Source organism: Platichthys flesus, chromosome 1, assembly GCF_949316205.1.
Source record: "Platichthys flesus chromosome 1, fPlaFle2.1, whole genome shotgun sequence".
NCBI lineage: Eukaryota > Metazoa > Chordata > Actinopteri > Pleuronectiformes > Pleuronectidae > Platichthys > Platichthys flesus.
This window is the reverse complement of record NC_084945.1, coordinates 24,718,349-24,740,136: the sequence shown is the minus strand read 5'-3', so window position 1 is coordinate 24,740,136 and position 21,788 is coordinate 24,718,349. Positions and strand designations below refer to the sequence as shown.

The 21,788-nt window shown below is 41.3% G+C and overlaps 3 protein-coding genes across 3 annotated transcripts; 1 reads left to right on the top strand and 2 right to left on the bottom strand.

Annotated features, from left to right (window-relative positions):
• Positions 1–7: 7 nt before the first annotated feature.
• Positions 8–9,744, bottom strand: slc7a6os (solute carrier family 7 member 6 opposite strand). Its single transcript, XM_062389902.1, has 5 exons — positions 9,347–9,744; positions 7,995–8,324; positions 6,200–6,403; positions 5,551–5,683; positions 8–933 (listed from the first exon to the last, which is right to left on the bottom strand). Exons 1-5 carry the CDS (start codon positions 9,533–9,535, stop codon positions 791–793), a joined length of 999 nt encoding a protein of 332 aa, XP_062245886.1. The 5' UTR covers positions 9,536–9,744; the 3' UTR covers positions 8–790.
• Positions 9,745–11,029: 1,285 nt separating this feature from the next.
• Positions 11,030–12,697, top strand: LOC133955169 (probable E3 ubiquitin-protein ligase TRIML1). Its single transcript, XM_062389864.1, has one exon. It carries the CDS (start codon positions 11,042–11,044, stop codon positions 12,671–12,673), a length of 1,632 nt encoding a protein of 543 aa, XP_062245848.1. The 5' UTR covers positions 11,030–11,041; the 3' UTR covers positions 12,674–12,697.
• Positions 12,698–13,457: 760 nt separating this feature from the next.
• Positions 13,458–21,709, bottom strand: LOC133955175 (adhesion G-protein coupled receptor G1-like). The gene is made up of 12 exons (XM_062389877.1): positions 21,568–21,709; positions 21,261–21,327; positions 19,767–19,854; positions 19,373–19,525; positions 18,649–18,816; positions 18,522–18,570; positions 18,350–18,441; positions 17,683–17,801; positions 15,837–16,117; positions 15,146–15,248; positions 14,677–14,996; positions 13,458–14,571 (listed from the first exon to the last, which is right to left on the bottom strand). Exons 1-12 carry the CDS (start codon positions 21,620–21,622, stop codon positions 14,462–14,464), a joined length of 1,605 nt encoding a protein of 534 aa, XP_062245861.1. The 5' UTR covers positions 21,623–21,709; the 3' UTR covers positions 13,458–14,461.
• Between the last annotated feature and the right edge of the window lie 79 nt (positions 21,710–21,788).

The following is a 21,788-nucleotide window of genomic DNA, read 5'->3' as shown; positions in this document are numbered from 1 at the left end:
TTGACACTGACATTTTTTATGTTTATTTTGAAAGCTTTCCTTTTATACACATCTACATATTTACAAAAGTGAAAGTCAACAAGTATCCAAGAGAAACAATCTGAATTTCAGCGGGAAATTATGAACTAAACAATCTCACACACCCACAACAAATATGGTGCACCACGCTTTCCACATTATGCAAAAAATCTAACACGCACAGTTATACGTACACACACTACCATGCCAAAAAAAATGCAAACACCCTAAATTGCAACCACACATTGCCCGACACACGTCGCTCACAGAATTGTTAACGGCACAAAGCATACGAGGCATATCACACTAATGTGCAACATTTCTAACACACATCCACTTTGAACAAACACACACGCAAAAAAAAAAAAAAGACGCTGGACCTTTTGGAAATAACAGCAACCCCTTCAGAATCTGTGTAGTAAAGAGAGGCGTCAGATATACTGTATGTGATGCGTGAAATTTGTATTTTAGTTTAGAAGCTTGGAGGCTCAGTTACATTACAATACTTTGGCACATAAAAACTGAACTCTTTGAAAATATAGCATGTATTAAAAGGATGTTTGAGTCAATTTTACCAGAAATTAGGAACGTAATAATAAAATCTGATGAGTGCCCCACATAATAGGAGATAGGATTTTTTTATCATATTCTGTGCCACTTAAGCATCTATGTTTCCCTCCACTCTCATCTACACAGACATCTGTGGAGTATGGCATTATGTGTGAAGAGGGCTTTGGGAAGATCCACTGACAGGTGCAGGTTAATGGTTAGATCAATCAGAATTAAGTTGGTCTCCATCGTCATCCTCATCTTCCTCACGGACACCTTCCCCATTGCGGCCAAGCTCAAGCAGCACTTCCCTCTGGTAGTGCTCCCAGCTCCTCCGGCTGTACGAGTGGTCCTCCTCCAAGTAGCCTGCATACATGAGACACACATCAGCCAATTAGTGACAGGAAGGACTTAGTTTAGTTCTTAAGTATATAATGTACAAGCTAATAACAGAGCTGCAGCATTACTAAAGCTAATGGAGATTCTGACTATACAGGCTATGGTATTAAAAGGTTTAAAAAAAACAAAAAAAAACAACTACAGACTTAAATAAATACACTATATGGACAAACCCCATTGCCTTTGGTTGGACTAACCCAGGGGTAGGGAACCTTTACTATCGAAAGAGCCATTTCGCCCCCTCTTCCCCCAAAATTAAATCTGTCTGGAGCCACACAACATATTTGATAACACAGGTTATAAAGTTATATATATATATAGTTATACAATATATATAAAAACTATAGTTTGTTGCATTTATTAAATAATAGAACAACAATAAAAAAAAACTGTTGACATTTAACTGCTATTTTTACCCGTTACAAAATAGGAAAACACCAAACTCTTATGAATTGGAGAACAAAATACATGTGTGGGCCTATTTTGGAATTAATTAGACACAGAACTCAGCTTTTTTTGCTCATCTCCAGCTTGGTACTTTTCAGCAGATGCTGTGTGCTTGCTCTGGAAATATCTTTCAACATTACATTTCTTATTGATTGCTAATTCCTCGTCACATATCAAGCAAACCTGTAAAACAGCATCGGTGGCAGTGAAAGCAAATTAATCTGTCCATGCAGAATCCTCTATTTTCCTCCCAGACTTTTCTTTTCTGGGACTTATCCATGATTAGTTTACCGAGGCCGGGGGTCGGAACTATAGATAACTATAGATAACTATAGATTAGCGACCTGCAGGGAAGAGCGCCGGGACGTAATAGGATGTGACGCATATTTTAGTTGCTGAAATATTAAAACAAAACGTGAGAGCAGGTCAGACTGGAGGGCGACACAGAAACTGCAGATCGGTACAAACCACCTGCAGCTTCTGCTCTGATCAAGAAGCTTAGGGGATGATCTCTGATCAGCTGAGACCAGAGTGAGCGGGGCTCAGGGCGGGGGGCAGAGCCCCGGCTCTGTGTGTGTGTGGGCTATCTGGGAGCGTGCACAGCCGCACACGCACACACACGCTCCTGGTATTTCATGATGGGCTGATACGATGATTATTTAAAAAACGTGACGTTCACTCACGTTCATCATATGAAAAAACTGATTCGTTACGTTCATCGTTCGCGAAAAATATGCGCAACATGCACTGTACAGGGAGCCACTGAAGAGGGGCTGAAGAGCCGCAGGTTGCCGACCGCTGGACTAGGCCCCTTATATCCAGTGAAGGGAATGACTTGCTTCAGCCGACCAAGTCATTTTGGACAATTCTATCCCTCCAACTTTGTTGGAACAGTTTGGTGAAGGTCATTTTCTGCTCCAGCATTACTCTGCCCCAGTGCACAAATCAAGATTAATCTTAAAGGGGACATATTATACCCATTTCACCACAGTTGATATGGCTCCTTTGAGTCTTAATGAAATGTCTAAAAAATGTTGGTCAAAATACCACAGGGATCATTTAAAACAGCACCCTTTTTACCCTGTCTAAAACAGCCCTCCTCAGATTGACCTGTGTTGAGTTTTCAAACTACTACATCTTCTGATAAAGATGTACATTATTTAAATACAGGCATTAGATATGTGTGAATACACAAAGATATGTGTGTATACACATATCTAATGCTCACATAGACCCGGGTCTGTCCGGCGTCCTCCTCCGTGGGGACTGACGGTTCGTGTGCGGACAAGAAGCCGAGCCGTTCAGCTGCTAACGTCGCTGTGCTGCGTTCAGGGTAACTCGGATATCCCGACCTCCTGCCACATAGCGAACATGCAATAGTTTTTCATCGCTGAACATACACACAGACAAAGGGATTGTGGAGGGGCTATTTTCTAACTAAGCTCCACAAACAGCTGATTTAAGTTATACCTGCTGTGTCAACTGGGCGACACACACAGAAGCAACGACTCGGGTTAGCCTCCGAGTTCATTGTTTTCTATTAATAGGTGTTGCGTTTACCGGGCCGAAACACACACACACACTAGCCTGGATGCCAGACGAACTTAGCCCCGCACACAACATTTGAGGTCGGGAAGTTCGGTCTGGAGTCGCCCCGTTGAGGAGAAATTGTGCCCGACCTTGCCAATCAGATTGTCAGGGCGGGCTTTATACGATGATGGACAGATGATCAACGGTAACGTAATCAACCACGTCATCAAAGTGCCTTTGGGTTGAATACGTTTTCAACAAACATGCCTGCCGCTGGAGAGCTGAGATGTGTAGATGCTGCCATTGAGTCTGTTTTAGAAGACATCGACAGCGCATTCATTTTTAAAGAGGAACACAGAACGTGGAGGCGACGCCAAAGCACCACGCTAATCCCTAACGCGCCGGCGCTTGGCTGTTCACACCGGACACTGAAGCGACGCTGAACCGCCAGGCAGTGCTAATAATATCACCCGTTGATCCAGTAGATTAAAAGCATATCTTTAATTGTTGCTCCAACATTAAGCAACAGCGTCCCAACATGTGTCCTCCTTGGTGTTGTCTTTATACAACATGTTCCGAGGATCATACAACTCACTGTACTTCTCCACTTCAATTATTAATTTAATGTCATCCATGTTGAAGAACTTCACTGTTAAATGTCGGGTGTCGAGGGTAAATGACGTATTCTCCACTCAAGCCTATGTGGAGAATACGTAGCCCCCCTCTCTCTCTCTCTCTCTTTATCTGTATCACTGCTTGTGTGGCTGTAGTGGATGGGCAGAGGGGGACATTTAATAATGTCATTGGTCAAATAAAAACTCCAGGACAACAGAAGGGGACTTCAAAGTATGGGATATATATTTGATCATTTATATCATATAAAATATGTCATCAATATAGTTTAAGATTTTCAGTGTGTTTCCTGGTGCGATACACTCGCGTCAATCTTAAAAAATAGACTCGACGCCGAAACGATCGCTGCACGGCGCGAGGCAGCCTTGGCGCAGCGCGGTGCTTCAGCCTCCGGTGTGACCCGCACAAAGGTTTAACATGGGAGTGGATGGGAGCCAGCTGTTATTTAAGGCTTGACGCTGCGCTGAAGGGTCGCTTCAGCGTCCGGTGAGAACCCGGCGTTAGTAAATAACTCACAATGCGTTGCTTAACATACGTCACATACTACATTGCTCTGATTGGTTGTAGGTCTATTCAATTGAGCGAAGAGGAATTTTATTTCCTGGTCAGTTGAAACACGCCCCATAATCACAGCCCAATGGAGCGGTCTCAGACTCACATTCTGACTAGAGTTGTGAGTCTGACAACGTCAGGCTACACACACACAGAAGCAACAGATCTCTCCCCCCACCTCCCAGTCCGATGCTTCCCGGCCGGGGTTCCACATGCAATACTGCTGTAAATTAGTTCACATAGTTATGCCATGTAGACGTCAATTCTGGTCGTATTCCCATTCGACGCACTCTATCGTTTCTTACATAGAGGAACCACAACAAATCGCGGGAGTTGTTTTTTTTCCAGAGTTTTTGGGACGGTTGACATGCCAGATACCCACATTAACGTCTGGAAGCACTACAAAAGCGAATTTTTCATAATATGTCCCCTTTAAGATCCATAAAGGAATAACATTGTTTGGGGCTGGTCTGGTGTGGAACAACTTGACTGGGCTGCACAGAGCCGCTGACCCCAACCCCAACCCCATCCAAACCCTTTAGGCTGAACTAGAACGGAGATGGCGAGCAAGGCCCTTTAGTTCAACATCAGTGTCTGACCTCACTTAACGTGTTTGTTAAGATTGACCATCCACGATTAACTTAACAGGTATCTGCCATGTGATTTTGACTTTTTCATACTTGTACATGTAAGAATTTGTATTATAAGATTTATAGTACTTCATACTAAATAATCAAAACAATCTTTGATTCTCATTTTACTTTTTTAAACATTCATTTCAATATATGTAATTACATAGTAAGAACTACTTTGTGTAATTCATGTGCTTTTTCATCATAGCAATCTATTATGTTGAATTATATTATAGTTTCCTATAATTTGTTATTCCTGTTACTGATAAACACAATTTAATTCTTCTAATTAGTTGTAGCCCTACTATAAAGTGAACATTTAACCAGCTTTCAGATATGAACTCCATATAATCTCCTGACATGAAACGGAGAGGCTGTATGCGAGAGCACAGAGCCTCCAGGTAAAACATCTGGATTATGTTCCATGTGAGAATACTGCAGGAGATTTTCTTGAGTATTCCCCACTAGCAAGTTGGCGTATTGATATTTCCAACACTTGACGGATGCTAAACTAAAATGAAACAAATGTCTCAGGATGATAAAGAAAGGCCATACATGCAGGAGAAAGAAACCACGGTGTCAATTTAGAGAAGGGGTTGAGAGTTTTGGGACATACGGGCCAATGCCAGTGTTGATGTGATGTAAACAAAAACGTGATCTCCACAACAGAAATAATGTTACGTCCGGAATCTGCTGCTACATTGTTCAAACGTGAAAAGAAAACTCTGGAGAAAGTCTGGACCCCATTGTGCAGACAATGACGTCTGAAAATCAGTGAATAGACACATACCACCATAGCGCTCCTCTCTGTCGCTGTCTGCATCACTTCCCTCATCAGGGTAGTCGTTCCTCCAGTTGCCTTCCTCGTTTTCATCATCCTCATCTTCATACACCTCCTCTTCATGAACCACAAGGTCAGGCACCTGGGACAGATGACAACTCCTTTGAAAGCCTGGTTTTTGTTTACCTGTCATTGATTATTGTTTGAGACATTGTTAATAATAAAGATAAAGCCTGTTTCATTTTAGCTTCAGCCTTAAGTCTGACTTCTGAGTCTCCTTCTGAACACTTAAAATGTAATCTTAAATATTTCTAAGTTTTATGTTGGGAATTTTTAGGCTAAAAGCAGTAAGACTGCAAGAAATGCAACATATGGACAAACATGTTTTCAATGGGACTGATAGACCTGAAGTCCTAATTCAGATCCACTACTCAGAGTTAATAAAGAAAAATAAGTCAGATGGTATCAACAGAAATAACAGGTTGGCCTGTAATGACATTTGACGTTTAGTGATTCATCCAAATACAAATTTCCCAGTTATAACATCTGGGAACTCAGACTCCTCCGCCTCCCCCCCCATGTCTACTCTCCATTTCACCCATTCACTCACTCCGATTTCAGCATTCATTCATCTGTCTGTCCATCCATCCACACACACCAGTTCTCCCTCGTCGGCGTAGGCCCTGACAGACAGGATGTCCTGAATCCACCCTGGTGTGGTTGTTTCCTGGTAGTAAAGGTCGTAGACGTAGTCATCGTCCTGCCCACGCTGATCACCATCCAGCCTCTCTCCAGATATGCACAGACGCTCACGCAGCATCTTTGTGCTGTTACACAGGATCACTTCTGGGTCAGAGCACGTCTTTAGTAAGATGGAGGACAAAAAGATAGTTAATTACTGTTGATACATATTCCATATTCATATTAGAAATGTCTCCCAATGCCTTAGAGATAGATCAGATCAGATAAACCAAGGCAGTTGAAGCTAGAGATGGGTAGTGAGGTCTGGTATTAAAACTAAAATGTGTGAATTATCTTTCTCTGCTCCTGTGTTCACAGCATGCTGCATCATAGCCACACACAACTATTGTATTAACCGGGTGCATGTGTTAGAAGGTCAGCCATAAACTGTCAGTGATTTGTACAGACTGAAGAGTGAAAGATACGTTTTAGTGGGTGAGAGAACTGCCGTGCATGCCACAACTGCTGCTGAAGCTATAAGAGGATGGTTTAAACCTGTAGGACCATAGTGTGAGCAAAAGGTTGCATGCAAGCTCACAAAATAGCAGTAGCGTGATGGTGCGATTGAAAGACAGCAAGCAGCTCTTGTTGTTAGACATCTCTTATGTTATGAGAAGTGTAAAAACTGTTTTTGGTTCATTATGAAGTGGTGGGACAAATTAGAATATACGGGCACTCGGTCTAGAATATTTATGGGAAATATTGCACATTAGCTGTGACCATTGTTTTCTTCTGAGGGTATGGAAGAACAGGCAAATGTCTAACAGTTTGACTGAAAGAGTGGCTTTTTTTTTTTTTTTGGACAATGGTTATTTTGTTCACGCTTTAGCTTCCAACATTTACACATCTAACCAATAAGAATGTGTTCTCCTGACAATGTCACGTGAAGCAGTTTTATAAGTAGAACACCCTCCTCTTCAATCCATTGTGATTGAAAGTATATTTATAGATTATGTTAATGTATGTTAGCTAGTGATCACTTTTGTCTTTAAAAAAGGAAATGTTGACTACTTTGAGCTATACTCAATTAATGAACATAATGAGCACAGCTGGTACTCTTTACAGACAAACAGTTGGAACCTTTAAAAAAACAGGACCGTCAACAAATTAAATAATGAAGACAAAATATGAATACCTTAGTGCCAGCTGTTGCAGCAGTTCTTCAAAGTTCTCAAAGTTTTTATTTTTATTTAGTAGAAGGAGCAACGGATCATCAATATAGCCTAATACACCAGTTCCGGTGTAACCAAAGGAAATATAAATAAATATTTAATTTGATAAAAATAACCAGGATGATACCATTTAAGAAGATCAAAATTAAATTAATATTTGATGCAATGTTTTTTTTATGTTAGATGTAAAAGAAATGTGGAGACCACTTGGTTTCTTTAAAAATGTGCTGTGTTTTAAAGATTATTATACCACCCAGTATTTGTGTAAACCAAATGAAGTCACCAAAATAGTTAAATAAATGTAGTTTAGGAGTCAGCAGAAAGAACTTTTCCTAAAATGTAAATACCAAAATAAGGTGTATGGGTCAATGACAAATGAAGTTTAAATAAAAAGGTATTTTTAGTCACTGAAACCAAAATAGTCACACCAGTGTTATCAATGAACATTTTTTTGTCGAGGCTCTGACTATGCGGTGTGGTAATTGATAGTCCAAACACACAAAATACCCATCTCAAGTGCACAACAGCAACTAAACTCACCTTGCCAGAAGATTTGCCCTGCTCCTCTACATCTTCATGTTCGAGATCGACCACCTGAATTTCACAAGGACCCAAACATTTGTCCTGCTCCTTCCCAGACTCCTCTGCACTCTCGGAGGCATCTGTCTGGAGGCTTTGCTGATCAGCTGGACTTGGAAGGCCCGTGCGGTGGCTGGAGAGTATTCTGTAGCGTTCCTCCCTCCGGGTGCTCCACTTAGAGCCGCGTAGGTCCCCAGTTATCCGTTGAGAGCTGGCGGCAGAGGGGCGCAGTGCGTGGGCCACTCGAGGCCTAGCCAGAGCCTGTCGGACCCGTGTCTGAACGGGAGCATCCTGGGGACGAGAAAAGACAATGAATACCTCACATATAGAAAAAAAACTTAACCATAAATAAATATCAAAATAAATGTCAAAGACTTGAGGCTGATGTTTTACTGAGATTGAGAGAATCTTATATCAAAACAGTTGCATGCGATTGTTTTAGTTCCCTTCTGGCCTGAAGATGGAAATTTGATGGAGGAATCCATCAAATTTACCATCTCTGGATCACCCCAAAAATATCATTCTACCCGGTGGCTCCTCTCTCATGTTTAGCGATTAACAGCGCTTCCCTATGATTATGATCACTTGCTTGACTTACAGATTGTATAAACTCAAACACCTACAACTCACAATATATAACTTAAAGTTCATTTGAACGTGATGATACACTCAGGTTTGACTTTTTCCCCCTTTTTCTAATATTTAAATTGTATTTATTGACAAATTATGTGTATTAATTATTTCTCGAATTATATTGCAATTGTCATTCTTATTGAGAACAGGGTGGGACGGGGCCAGGATCAAAATCTAAATATGGAGGTACAGCGTGTGATATATGACATCTCTTTTAGATATTAGTTTATGCTTCTGGCCTTGACTTTTTTGCTTCTTTTAATTCTGTAAAGAACATTAACATGGCCTCTGTGTGATCTCCGTTGATTTGGATTCCGGGTGAAGTCGAATCATTTTCGAGGCCTGTAAACACGCCACAGCTACGTTGAACACAAGATGAGCTAACTACACCACAGGCCAACGCGAATTAGGGCCGATGTGTGGCTAATGTTTGCTAACAGGGTGAATGGTATGCTAACAACAACTAGCATAGCTGGTGCGTTGTCTTCTCCGACGACAACACGAAGCTAGATAGGGCTTGACATGGGCCAGCGGGTTTTATTTTAAAAACGTGCGGTTATATCGAAGTGCTGCCTAAAGTGTATTTCACCTGCAGCCTACTAGTAATGAATGTCCCCACCAGCAGCAGCGTTGACGTTAGCATGTAACGTTGCTAGCTAATGGAGCAGCGGGCCTCTCACCTGTGTCGCTACGGTCGCCACGAGTTTGAAGACTGAGTTTTCCACCTCGGCCTCATTGGGCTCGGGGACCGGTTCACCGGAGCTCGGCGACGTTTCCGGACGGATCCGTTTGCACGCCAGCAACAGGGCGTCCGCGGGGTCGGTCCCTCGTTTTCTCTTGACTCGCAGGATGGTCGTGTTTGGGTCCATGTTGTTCCTCCGTCTGCTCCGTCTGCAGTTCAGAGAGGTGGACGGGAGAGGAGAGCGCTCACTCCGCCTTTATCTGCCGGTACCACAAATGTCACTGCACATGGGGGCCGTAGGAAATAATAATACACGTAAATGCAATATCGTCAGATAACTTTTCCTAAATTGATTTAGTGATAACAACCATAACAAGACACCAATCCTTTGATACCCTTGAGACATAGATTTGTTGTTATCAGTAAATTAAAGGTATAGGACAAGTTAGCTTAGGATGTTCCGTTTAATAGAAAGCCTTTTAAACTATCAAGGGACAGTTCACAGAAATATTTAAATGTTGAGTCCACTTAACACTTTCATTGGTTTCATTGGTACAGTTTTGCAGCCCCGACATTCAAACACGACATAGGTGTGAGTATAGGACAGGTGTTTTTTCTAGTTTAACTATTATTGATTGAAACAAACATTTATAAGTGTGAAATAAGCACATGACATTAGACAGTAACAGACAGTGTTTTGGCGAATCTATCTAAAAGGAATAATATAAATGAGCAGATTCAATTACAATTTGAAGACAGTATAGTCAAACACAACTGCTATTTTGCATATTCAATAATCAAGGCTTATTTTAAGGAGCCACATTCAAATTGAATGGAGGCATTTTACCGAATCAAGAAACGAGTACTTATAACGATGATGGTTACATATTTGTAGTCATGGCACCCTCTTGATAAACTGTTACAGTGAACCATATGACAGCCACAACAACCTAAAACCTAATTTCTTTATTGTCTGTTTTAGAGAAATCCTTACTACAATGGCATGACAAAAGTATTATAGATCACATTGAAAGAATAATAGGGCTCAAATAACCGAGGAGAATGATCGAGTACTTCAAAGGTGTGATTTACCAAATCCTAAACCTATACACATATTGCACTATTGCATCAAAGCTGCAGCAATGTGAAGAGTGGATATATCAGAGAACTGGTCAATTTGTATTTATAGTGGAATGGTAATACTGGGATCAGCAGTTCAGCATAAATTCATTTTGCGAGCTTCTATGTCTTATGTTGTAGTGTGTTATGTTGTCTTATGATGTGTCTGCTCAAACTCACCCTCTGACCAACAGCCTCATCTAGTCAGTCTTGCTGAACAGCTTCAGCGGCATTTTGTTGTTAACACACAGACTCACTCACGCACACACACAAAGACACTTTGAAGGAAGAGGTAGGGCCAAACTGATTGGTTGAACTCACAAACCCCCCCAGTGTCTTTAGAAGGCTCTTGGAGCGACAGCTGCAGTCCATTCAAGACTCTGCTCCCACGAAGAACAATTGAAATTTGGTTCCTGCTGGTGAGTTCACATTTTAACTCTGTATACTTCAGAAGTTTTAGCATGTGCACATGAGACGACTCATTTCAATGTCTAATAATTCAACATTTGAAGAATTCAACACTTCTGAACTGACTTTATCTCCAATCCATACTTTAGGCCCCAGTGTGTTCAGCATGGCAGCTGTTAACTGTGTGTTATGGGAGGAAAACTTTCTGTGCCCTATCTGCCTGGATGTCTTCACAGCTCCCGTCACCACACAGTGTGGACACAACTTCTGCAAAGCCTGCCTCATTGAAAACTGGAGAGTCAATAGATCACGCCAGTGTCCCGTCTGCAAACATTATTTCGACACCAGAACTGAGGTGCACGTCAATATCTTCATATCTGAGATGGTTGCTCAATTGAGGCAGTCGGCCGTGAAAAAATCCTTGGAAGTTGCCCTAGAAGGTGAGGTTCCCTGTGATATCTGCACTGGGACCAGGCTGAAGGCTCTCAAGTCCTGCCTGGTGTGTCTGTCCTCGTACTGTGAGACTCACCTGGAGCGACATCGGACAGTGTCAGGGCTGAAGAGACATACGCTCATCGAGCCTCTGGTAAACCTTGGAGGCAGAATGTGTTCAAAGCACAATGAACTCATGGAGCAGTTCTGCAAGACAGACCAGATGTGTGTGTGTCACCTTTGCTATGAGCTTGACCACAACTCACACCATGTTGTAGCCCTGAGTGAGGAATGTGAAGAAGAGAAGTCTAAGCTGGCGAGCACGGAGGCGGATTTTCTGTGCATGATCGATGAGTTGCAGTATAAAGTGCTGGAGCTCAGAGGGTCAGTGCAGCTCAGCAAAGAAGCTGCAGACAATGCAGCAGCAGATGGTGCACGTGTCTTCACTGTCCTGAAGCAACGTTTGGAGACGGATCTGTCCAAGCTCACTGAAGAGATCAAGAGGCAACAGGAAATTAAAGCAAATCACGCCAAGGGTCTTATTGAAGAGCTTGATCGGGAGATCTCTGAGCTGACAAGGAGAAAATGTGAGCTTGAGAAGCTGTCACGCTCTGATGATCCCCTCCACCTCCTCCAGAACTCCTCAACCCTGAGGACCTTCCCACCCATTAAAGACTGGAAGAGAGTCAGCCTCCATCAGCCATCGTTTGTGGGGACCGTGGCCAGAGCCGTGGCATGCCTCAAAGAGACACTCAGCAGAGACACAATGGACCTGCTCAAGGCTGAACTAAAGAGGGTAAGGCAGTACGCAGTGGACGTGACCCTTGACCCTGACACAGCGCACCCCACACTCACCCTGTCTGTTGATGGGAAACAAGTGAATCACAGTGATATGGACGTGACACTTCCAGACAACCCGGACAGATTCTCTACTTCCATCCTTGTCTTGGGGAGGCAGAGTTTCGCCTCCGGCAGTTTTTACTATGAAGTTGAGGTTAAAGGGAAGACTAAGTGGGATCTGGGAGTGGCCAGTGGTTTGGCAAACAGGAAAGGACTAGTCACATCAAGCCCAGAGGCTGGCTTCTGGACCCTGCAGCTAAGGAATGGAAATGAGTACACAGCTCTTGCCGACCCTGACATCTTACTCTCGGTGAAATCGCGACCTCAGAGGGTGGGGGTGTTTGTAGATTATGAGGAGGGTTTAGTCTCATTTCATGACGTTGACACTGCAAATATTATCTACTCCTTCACTGGCTGCGTCTTCAATAACAGACTCTACCCTTTCTTCAGTCCTTGTTTCAACGAGGGAGGTGTAAACTCTGCCAGTCTCACAATCTCTCCTGTTCGTGAAGCTGATGTTATATAAAGCTATCCATTGATATTGTGGCAATAATCATCCACACACTTTAACATGGTTTTTTATTGTTTTGCCCAAGTAAAAATGTTGTTAGAGTTGTTTCCTGTATCTGTGACTTTTACTTTTAGCAGTCTTGAAATGTAGATATGCCATTTTTTATCCATTCATAGCAGAATGTTGTGCTATATAAAGTATTATTATTGCTTAACAGAGATAGAATAACAGAAGTGGTGCACATGGCATACCTCATAATCCTCTTTCACATCGTTATTGACTTGTTATTAATTGTTTTAGAGGTAAAAGAGCATAGTGATTCAAATCTATATAATGTAGTGTATTTAGTATTTCGGTTGAAAGAACTAAAAATGATTTACCTCAATGTGATGTTGTATTTTATGCTTTATCAATGAATATTCTCTTTAATTGTTTTTTCAAATTTTTACCTCTAATTATCTTTTGTAATCAGCAGTGCCTGGACAGTGTATGGTCACTTTCATTTCCATGGTTTTATGGATGATTAAATTGAATCTTGAATAATGTTACAAGCAGCTGACCATAATTATAAAATTACATTGACATTGTGTTTCTTTTGTGCAGTTTTTTTGTATGGCGCAGCAAGTAGAACAGGTTTAACTGTCACCCTGAAGGGCAGTGACAGAAACTGCTACAGGTTCTCTCTCAAATTTGGATGGGTAGCGTGAGGTGAGGGATATTAAGCTGCAATATCCAACTTCACCACTAGATGTCACTAAAGTCTATATACTGAAACTAAAACTGAAGACAAAAGCCATGGAACAAGATAAGATATAAATTTAACATCCAATAGGGAAAGGTATTACACGTATAACATTCAAGAAAATGGCTTTGATATTTTACGTTTTTTGTGTCTGTATATCATGAGGTGAAGAATTATAAAAAATATAGGAATCAAATACTAACTTCATAAAACACATGACAGAACAATTCAAATAAAGGAGTTTCAATCAATATTCATGCACTAATATGAACCTAGTCTATATAATTCAGTGATGTACAGCAATACAAAGTTCAAAGTGAAGTGTGTCTGATGTGACCTTTGACATTAACCTGGTAGAGATTCAAAAGAAACAGACAATAGCTCCTTTCAAATCTTCAAGAATTGGCCACACCAGCATTTTGAAAAATGTACATTTACAAATTACTACGGCAAAGTAATTTGACTGAAATGGATCAGCATTGCAGCTTTGGTGAACACTGAACAATAGTAGACTGTAAAAACAATGCAAAGCTTTTAGGAAAAAGGGAGTCTGGGGATGTGCCAGCAACCAAGATAACAAGCCAATAATGTTTGTATTTCCATAATAACACTGTCTAGTAAAAATTTACTCACATGCACTGTCAGGAGAACTTGTTTCCTCCACACTGTCCATTTTGTTCATTTTTTTAATGAAAAGTTGTGTTTTGAACTTCAGGGCAACACAGCAGAGTTTCTGATCTCACTTCCAGAAAGTTGAGTCTTATTTTCATTCTCTATTCCTCATTTGGAGTATCAGCCCACAGGGGGGGGTCGTCTCCTTTATTTCCGAAGCTCCTCCTTCCATGGCGTTGTACCTCCTGCTGTGGTCCAATCTTCTCTACTAGTTCACATTAAATTCAAATTCATTCCAAATTATTTAGTCTCTTTTTTTCTCTCTCCTGATTGAAATTAATTTAATGTTAGTTACCTGAATAAATTGACACGAGTCCAAAGGTCAGTAAACACCTATTATAGGCAACAGATGGTACTGTATGTACACACATATATACAAATATATATGATCAGTTATTGAGAGTGGTCATTTTCTGGGAGGACGGGTGAGTCGTAGATGAGTCTTTGTCGGATCGAGATTTGCAGGTCAAAGCCAAGGACCACAGGAACAGAAATACACCTGAGACGGGAAAATAAAGGCTTGGAATTATTATGGGAAATCCGTACAACACAGTACATACTCGATTGCTGCACTGTATATACTGATGATCCTGTTCATACTGACCCTGCAGGGAGTTAAGTATTGTGAACAGGTAGATCCCAGGGAGGGAGATGTACGTGGCGCTCGCTAAGCTCCAGGGTAACCCCAGCACAAAGCTGAGGCCCAGCACTGTGACAAAGTCCTTCCATAACCTCTTCCCTGTGTTCACCTTCTTCCAGGAACGGCTGCTGTCAGCGTCCCGACTACTTCCTCTAACGCCCCACAGCTTAAACACCACCAGCCCCAGCATGCAGGCATTGTACAGTATGACCATACATGGAACGGCCACAGTTGTGATGTAATGGACCACAAGGTTCGGTGTGAACTCACTCCTCATCCAGCATCTGTCAGTTATCATAGAGAGAAAGAAAATATAAAATTTGGAATTTAAATGGGAAAAGAGCAGAGGATACATGTAAATGAAGTCAGGTTATGTAGAATCAAAGCAAACTGGGCGGTTGACTTTTCAAATCAATCACAAGGGATTTCTTACATCTGTACTGTTGAATTTTGGTCTTTGGCATCGCTTAGTTTCAGACTGTATTTGCCATAAACATCAAGACTTCCACAAACCACTGCAATCAGTGTAGGCAGACCTGTGGGAAATCAAGCACAATTCATAATATTACATAATTGAATTCAAAGACCAAAACCAAGTTTACCATTCATAGTCACAGATATAGTTTTAAATGTCTTGAGATCTGTATTGTTTACAGCTACTGCATGTTCCTTTGACTACACCCATACTGCAGTGTTTTAAAATGTACATCAGGTGAAAACTCACATACACTGACATTTGGTCATTAGTCGCGGAATTCTCGCAGATTCTACACATCAACACAACAACTTTTAGCAAAGACAAAATGCTCAGCAGCTCTTGTAATTGATCATCCATGTTACGTTCCACACTGGTTCTTCGAGAAGGGGGTCATGTGATAGGACCCTGCATTGTTTCTTAACATCTCTATTTCTGCCCGTCCAGACTGAAACGCTGAGTTTTCAAACTAGAACATGGCTGGCAGCTTTTTACAAACCAATGGGGGACTTTATGGTTGGTTGCAACTTAATAAAATGAAGGATTCAGCTGCAGATTCAACCTGACGTTGTCGATATAACCCTGCATTGGACATGAAATGCAAATAAGGTAATGAGGGTCCAAAACTTGAGTGGTTAACTCCACTCACCCCATCCCACCAAGCTGAGTTTGAGCAGGTATCTCCTGACGTAGATGTTGAAGACTTGGACAAGGAGGAGGTAAAGGTGGAATCCCTCCAGAGCCGTCCAGCAGAAGGTCGCCATCAGGGACCAGTGCAAAAAGAGGCCCAGAAAGCGGCAAACCCAGCCCTCATCGTCCTCGTTGATCAGCCATACCCAGAAGGAGCACAACAGGAAGCTGAGGTGGAGGCAGAGCACAGCCCCTGAGAGCTGAATGTGCACACCGATAACCTTCTCTGGACGCTGCTGTCTGAAAGACAAACAGCAGACAGAATATCAAGATCATCCGTCTCCTTAGCAGAAGCTTCCTCCTCAGCATGGTCCTATGAGCCCAGTGGACTTCTATATACCTCCCATATTGGAAAAAAAATGTTAGTCACACACTTATAATGTAGCTGCTGATAAAAATAATTCTGTTGATTCTTTACCGACTTACTAACCGCTTAACCACGACAACATCAGAAAGAGAACGATTTTTTTTTTTTTTTTACAAAACAGATCATATCAGTGTTCCGTGCAAGCAGTTTAAATCTAGTGGTTCACTAACACGAACCAGTGGTGAGAGGGTAGCTGCTCTTCAAAAAGCGAATATCTCAAAGTGGTCACACGAAAGCTACACTCAGGCAACTGCCTTGTGACTATAAAAATGTGAAATAAAACCGTAAGTATGTCAAAACTCCTGGTACATTCCTGGCTGGTCTGAAAAGAGAACATGCACAGTTTCTATTCACGTGTGGTTCACAGTTACAAATAAGCCTCTTTGACCTAAAACAACCTTCTCTACTAACAAGCAGTCATGCCCAACTGCGTGTTTGAAAAGGAAGTGCAAGGTTCTTTGCAGAAGTGATTTTTGGGCCTCAGATATAATGGATACCAGTTGCCAGGATAGTGCTTCTACCATACCCAACTATTAATGAAATGAAAAAGACTCTTCTCTTCCGTCAGTCTACCACACTTTACACCCTAACATTTATTATTATACAATGACTAGCTTCTTATACAAAAGGAGCACCGCCATGCTTTGACCCACGGGATGTAGTTTGTCACACTCGAATAAGCAAGGAGTATAAAATGACTGCAGTGGTCAAGGTACATCTGCAGGACCAAACACTTTATGTTTAGATAGCTGAACATTGTATTGCATAGCCATTTTCAGACATGACCTCCAGATGATGTCCTGAGAATTCTGGTGTGGGCTTGGTCCAAAGTTCGTCTTTCACACATGCACAACGCAGCAGAAGGTTTTACGCTCAGGTGAGGGATGCTGAGGCATGTAACGTGATAACTGAGAGGTTAACTGAGAGGTCACAAGTTTTTTTTTACAGCACAACAACACTGGCGTCCGCCCTTATCACCCCTTTGTTATCCTGAGATATTTGTTTTCGTTTAGTTTTTTTCCTTTTTTCATCTGTCACTCACAGGATCTGCTGCTGAGTTCTCACTTTCCGAGCTTTCCAACTTTCTGCTAATTTTATAATGGACTGGCTGCAGTAAGTCCACAGAAAGTCCAGAGGCTCTCACTCTGACATTAGCTTTGACAAAAACAGCCCCTCCAGAGAATGTCCACAGGATCTCGCAGAGTTCAGTGCATGTCTGAAAGCAGCTAATGATAATTTATCTGCACTATGGTTTGACCTCTGCAGGGGAAGCAAACACTGGCAACACAGGTATTTTCAATGTCTCACTTCAGTTCCTTTACAAATAGGACAGAAGATTTCACCTCTGTTGATTATATTATTACAGGTATTCATGATAATTTATTACAAACTACCCTGTTATAAGTATAATATGAGAATAAAACTGAAATAAACTCACTGTAGACATATATAGATGATCAGGCTCATCACTGTGAAGACAACGGAGAGGGCTGATCCAATGTAGTTGATGTAGCTAAGACCCATAGAATGAGTTTCATCCACTGACAAATTAGGGTTCTGGAACAAAGAAAAGAAGAATATATCAAAAAATTACCTCCGAATTATGTTTAGAATTCAGGAGGAGGTCGCATCAGTAGATTAGGTTTTGAAAACCTTCACTACTCACTTACTACGTAACAAATATGGATATAGAGGCAGGTATGGTCTACAAAATTGAACTTTAGTATAAAATTATTTGTTTTAATGGGTATTTATTCACCATAGTCGACTATATAGCATATTTAAAGATAAATAGATAAAAAGGTATAACTTCACAATTGTATATAATATGATAGGGACATTTACATTTTATGTCAGATTATGGGTAAATTTAAAAAAATGGAATAGGTTATACAGATAATATGTAAGGGGACACAAATTTTCATCAAAAAATTGTGCAAGTAATGGTAAGCAGTTGCATGCGGAAATAACAGTACAGCATTTATTTTACAGTCTGAATGGAATCCATAGTCTATGACAGAAACAGTTACTGTGCAGGGGTTAAGGCAGCATCAGGTGACATGTGTTTGATTAAATAACCTGAGAAAATGATGTTGTTACCTTACCACTAACACAGCAAAGAAACTGAGGTGGTTGCAGCTGCAAATAACCACAGCACCAGTGTCATTGGTATTACAGCCGTACGTGCTCCAAATACCTAAAACACACACGCACACATGATCATTATTTGTAAATTGTCCATTTAAAAGAAACAAATTCTGATGACATGTGGTTCACCTGTTCCATTGTCTAACTCCTGCCAAAACACACAGGTCCTGTATTCCATCTGAAACATATTCATAAGTCGATTAAGACCGGAGGAATTTTATTGTCTAAGTCAATATTAGATAATTTTCCATTATACCTGTCGGGTCTGTGTGAAGGTTAGTTTAATAGGTTGAGGCAGGTTCCCGACAGGCTGGCTCCCTGCCGTCACTGCCAGCACTAACCCTCCCATAACAGTGCCTTGCATGTGATCACGCTGGTCGTGTATGACCATTCTGCTCGTTGCTTTTGGACGGTTAGGCCTCAGCTGCAATGACAAGACAGATGTGGCATATGGGGTAAAGGGCAGTTTAACCAGGTTCCAAGACATGTAAAGGAGTTTTATCAATCCAAGAGTAATGACTTTATTAAATCCACAGCTCATGGAAATCAATGCAATAAAAACATTAAAAGCAGGGTTGGCAATTCCTTTTGAACTTTTTTTTAAGCCTTATTAGTTGAAATTCTCTTCCCGTCCCTGTAGCCACCAAATTCAATTAAGTGGTCTAAGAAAAAAAATGAAAAAAGCCTGGTGTCTGTGGCCCTTGCAGGATTGTGATAAACACAGCCACGAGCAATTACAACCTGCATGCACTCTGCGTGAGCTCTCTCCCTGCATGACAGGGCGTAGCTTTAACTAGAGCGCCGATGAGAGGGGGTGGGAGATTGGTTGCATATATTCAAAGTGTCTCCTACTCATGCATACTCTTTTCCAGGATTACCAACCCTAGCTTTAAGGTTCATTTCCTTATCCATCTGATTTGAAAGGGTTTAAAGACTTTCTCAATTCACCTGCAGGGGCATCCAAGAAATGTATTGTTTACCTTAATAGCTTCAGGTCTACTGACTGTAAAGTAAGTGCTGTTGATCACCGTGGCAACCAGCACCACCTCCATCTGAGATTCATCACTTCTGCTTCTCTGAAGAGCTGAGGATGGGATGTGAACGCTGTGCATGTCAGTGGGACACGCTTCTGCCTAAATGTCCCAAGCAAACACAAAAACAAAAAATGCATATCAAGAGATAAAAAATGATGTACAGGAATCTGTAACAAGATGTAGTAAACCTTTGTTTACTACACATTAGTGACTACTGTTTTTTCACTTTTTTTCTTATTTGTTAGTACACAACACATGAAAGATACATTTACTTCAAAAAACTAAAAAGCAATTGTGAACCAGACACGACAAGAGCCGGGGCCCAGTCACATGGTCTCACCTCTTGAGATGAGTTCACCAACTTCTGAATGAAGTTTGGCATTAGATGGCGTCCTTGGAGACAGGTTGAAATTCTGTCTTCATAACACCTAACAACAGATATGTGACATTATTCAACATCATGAAGTGATAAAGTTGTATATACTATTGTTACTACCTTTAAGTTGGGGTTTATAATTCAATATACAAGTATAGATGCATAATTCTTCTCATTTGTGTAATTTATGTCTATCAATCGGGTTTAAATATTTGATTTTGGCTGAAAAATCGGCTTGACGCAATATCGGAAAAGCAAACCAGTGCTGATAATGGAACTCACTGGACTCTGTCCTGTCACCAACCCAGGTTAAAGGGTGATCAAACCAGTCACTTGTTAGTCTTGGGTAGCGCTGGAAATGACAATCATCCAGACACAGCTCCCAGAGCTCTGTGCGTCTCCAGGTGGTCTTGTAGACCCACACACAACTCTACTGGCTCATCCGTTGTTAACACAACATGTAAAACACAGCTAGTCACTTCAGCCAGTGGTCCTTCCCTCCTCTTTTCCGGAGAACCAGGCAAATACGTGACGGCTCACAAGCAAAAATCCATGAGGGGTTTAGTGTGAACGCAGCATTAGAGCGATTTTTTATTAAAACATCTTCTCAAATAATGCTATCCTTCCTCTGCTATCGCTATGGGAAGACGACCTGAAAAATGGCCACAGCTAACTTACACTACCAGTGCTGTTTCAGAACCTCACAACTACTGGAACGGCTAATACTGGTATCTTAAAATAATTAATTCCCACCATTATTTTCACAGTGGGGCGTTGACGCACAAAATTCTTCGTTCTAACCCAAAGAATATAACGAAATACCAAAAATGTGAAGACTGGCGGAGGTGTTTCAATGGTGGAGAGACCACAGGAAGTTCCCTCCGGACCATGCACTGGCCAGACCAAACTGGTAATTACTGGTTTCTGGTCGTTGAACGTGTAATTTGTGTAAATACAGAAACTGTATTCTGTCTACAGATAATGTTAATGTTTGTGATTTGTTGAGATCAGTCGTTCAATTTGGTAATGTGCATGCATAAAGTTTGGGGTTAGAGTTTCTAAAGGAGCAGCGAAGGGAAGGGTGTATTTGTTTTCACACATCAATAGTCGTTCACCGACCTTTTAATAAGTGAACATTTTAGCTGAATAAAAAGGACCCAGGTAAGTTGGCTCCCGTACAATAAAACTGATGAGTGACATCTTTGACATGTACAGACAATGTCGACCATAAACTATTACCAAACGCTGATAAATACAGAGAAAAAGACATGTGCATTCAGCTGACAGCCTTTTCATTGACACCAATATGGTACGTTATGATATTCTATTACTCCAGCATTCATTATAATGAAAAGGGCAATCAGGTGTATTCAGTTGTGTTGTAGATAGATGTGTTTCCCCTTAAAAAGAGGACCATGAGATCTACAGCAGCAGCTCAGGCTCTGTTTGATGACTTACCTGGTCCAGGGGACATTTTGAAGAGGGGCTTCTCGATAGCACTCACTGATGACGTTTTTACAAAAATCTGTTAGTGAGAGACACACAAAGAGTCAATAATACTCCAATATATGGATGGACACAATATAAGACTGAATGATTAATAAGATAAGACTTTTAAGTGACGGATCTCGCTCCAGTGTACGATTTAAGACAGGCTGCTTCTGTTTCTGTTGTCAGCCGGTCAATTTCCGGTCAAGTTAACACACACTCACACAACCATAAGACACACTATAATCAAACACAGGAAAGAGGTGAAGATACTCACGGACAGCTTGAGCTGTAGAAAGCCAAGAAAGAGTGACAAGAAAAATCCACATCATGTCTCAGACATATGATAAAACTGAATCATGCACAGCGTTGGTCTGCTGGTTCATGAGCTGTGAGAACATCTACATCACATGGTCGTAACCAAGTGGGGGAGTTAATGTCATAGGAACAGGAAATGATTCCTATCAGATGTGGTTTACCATTGCAGGACCACTATCT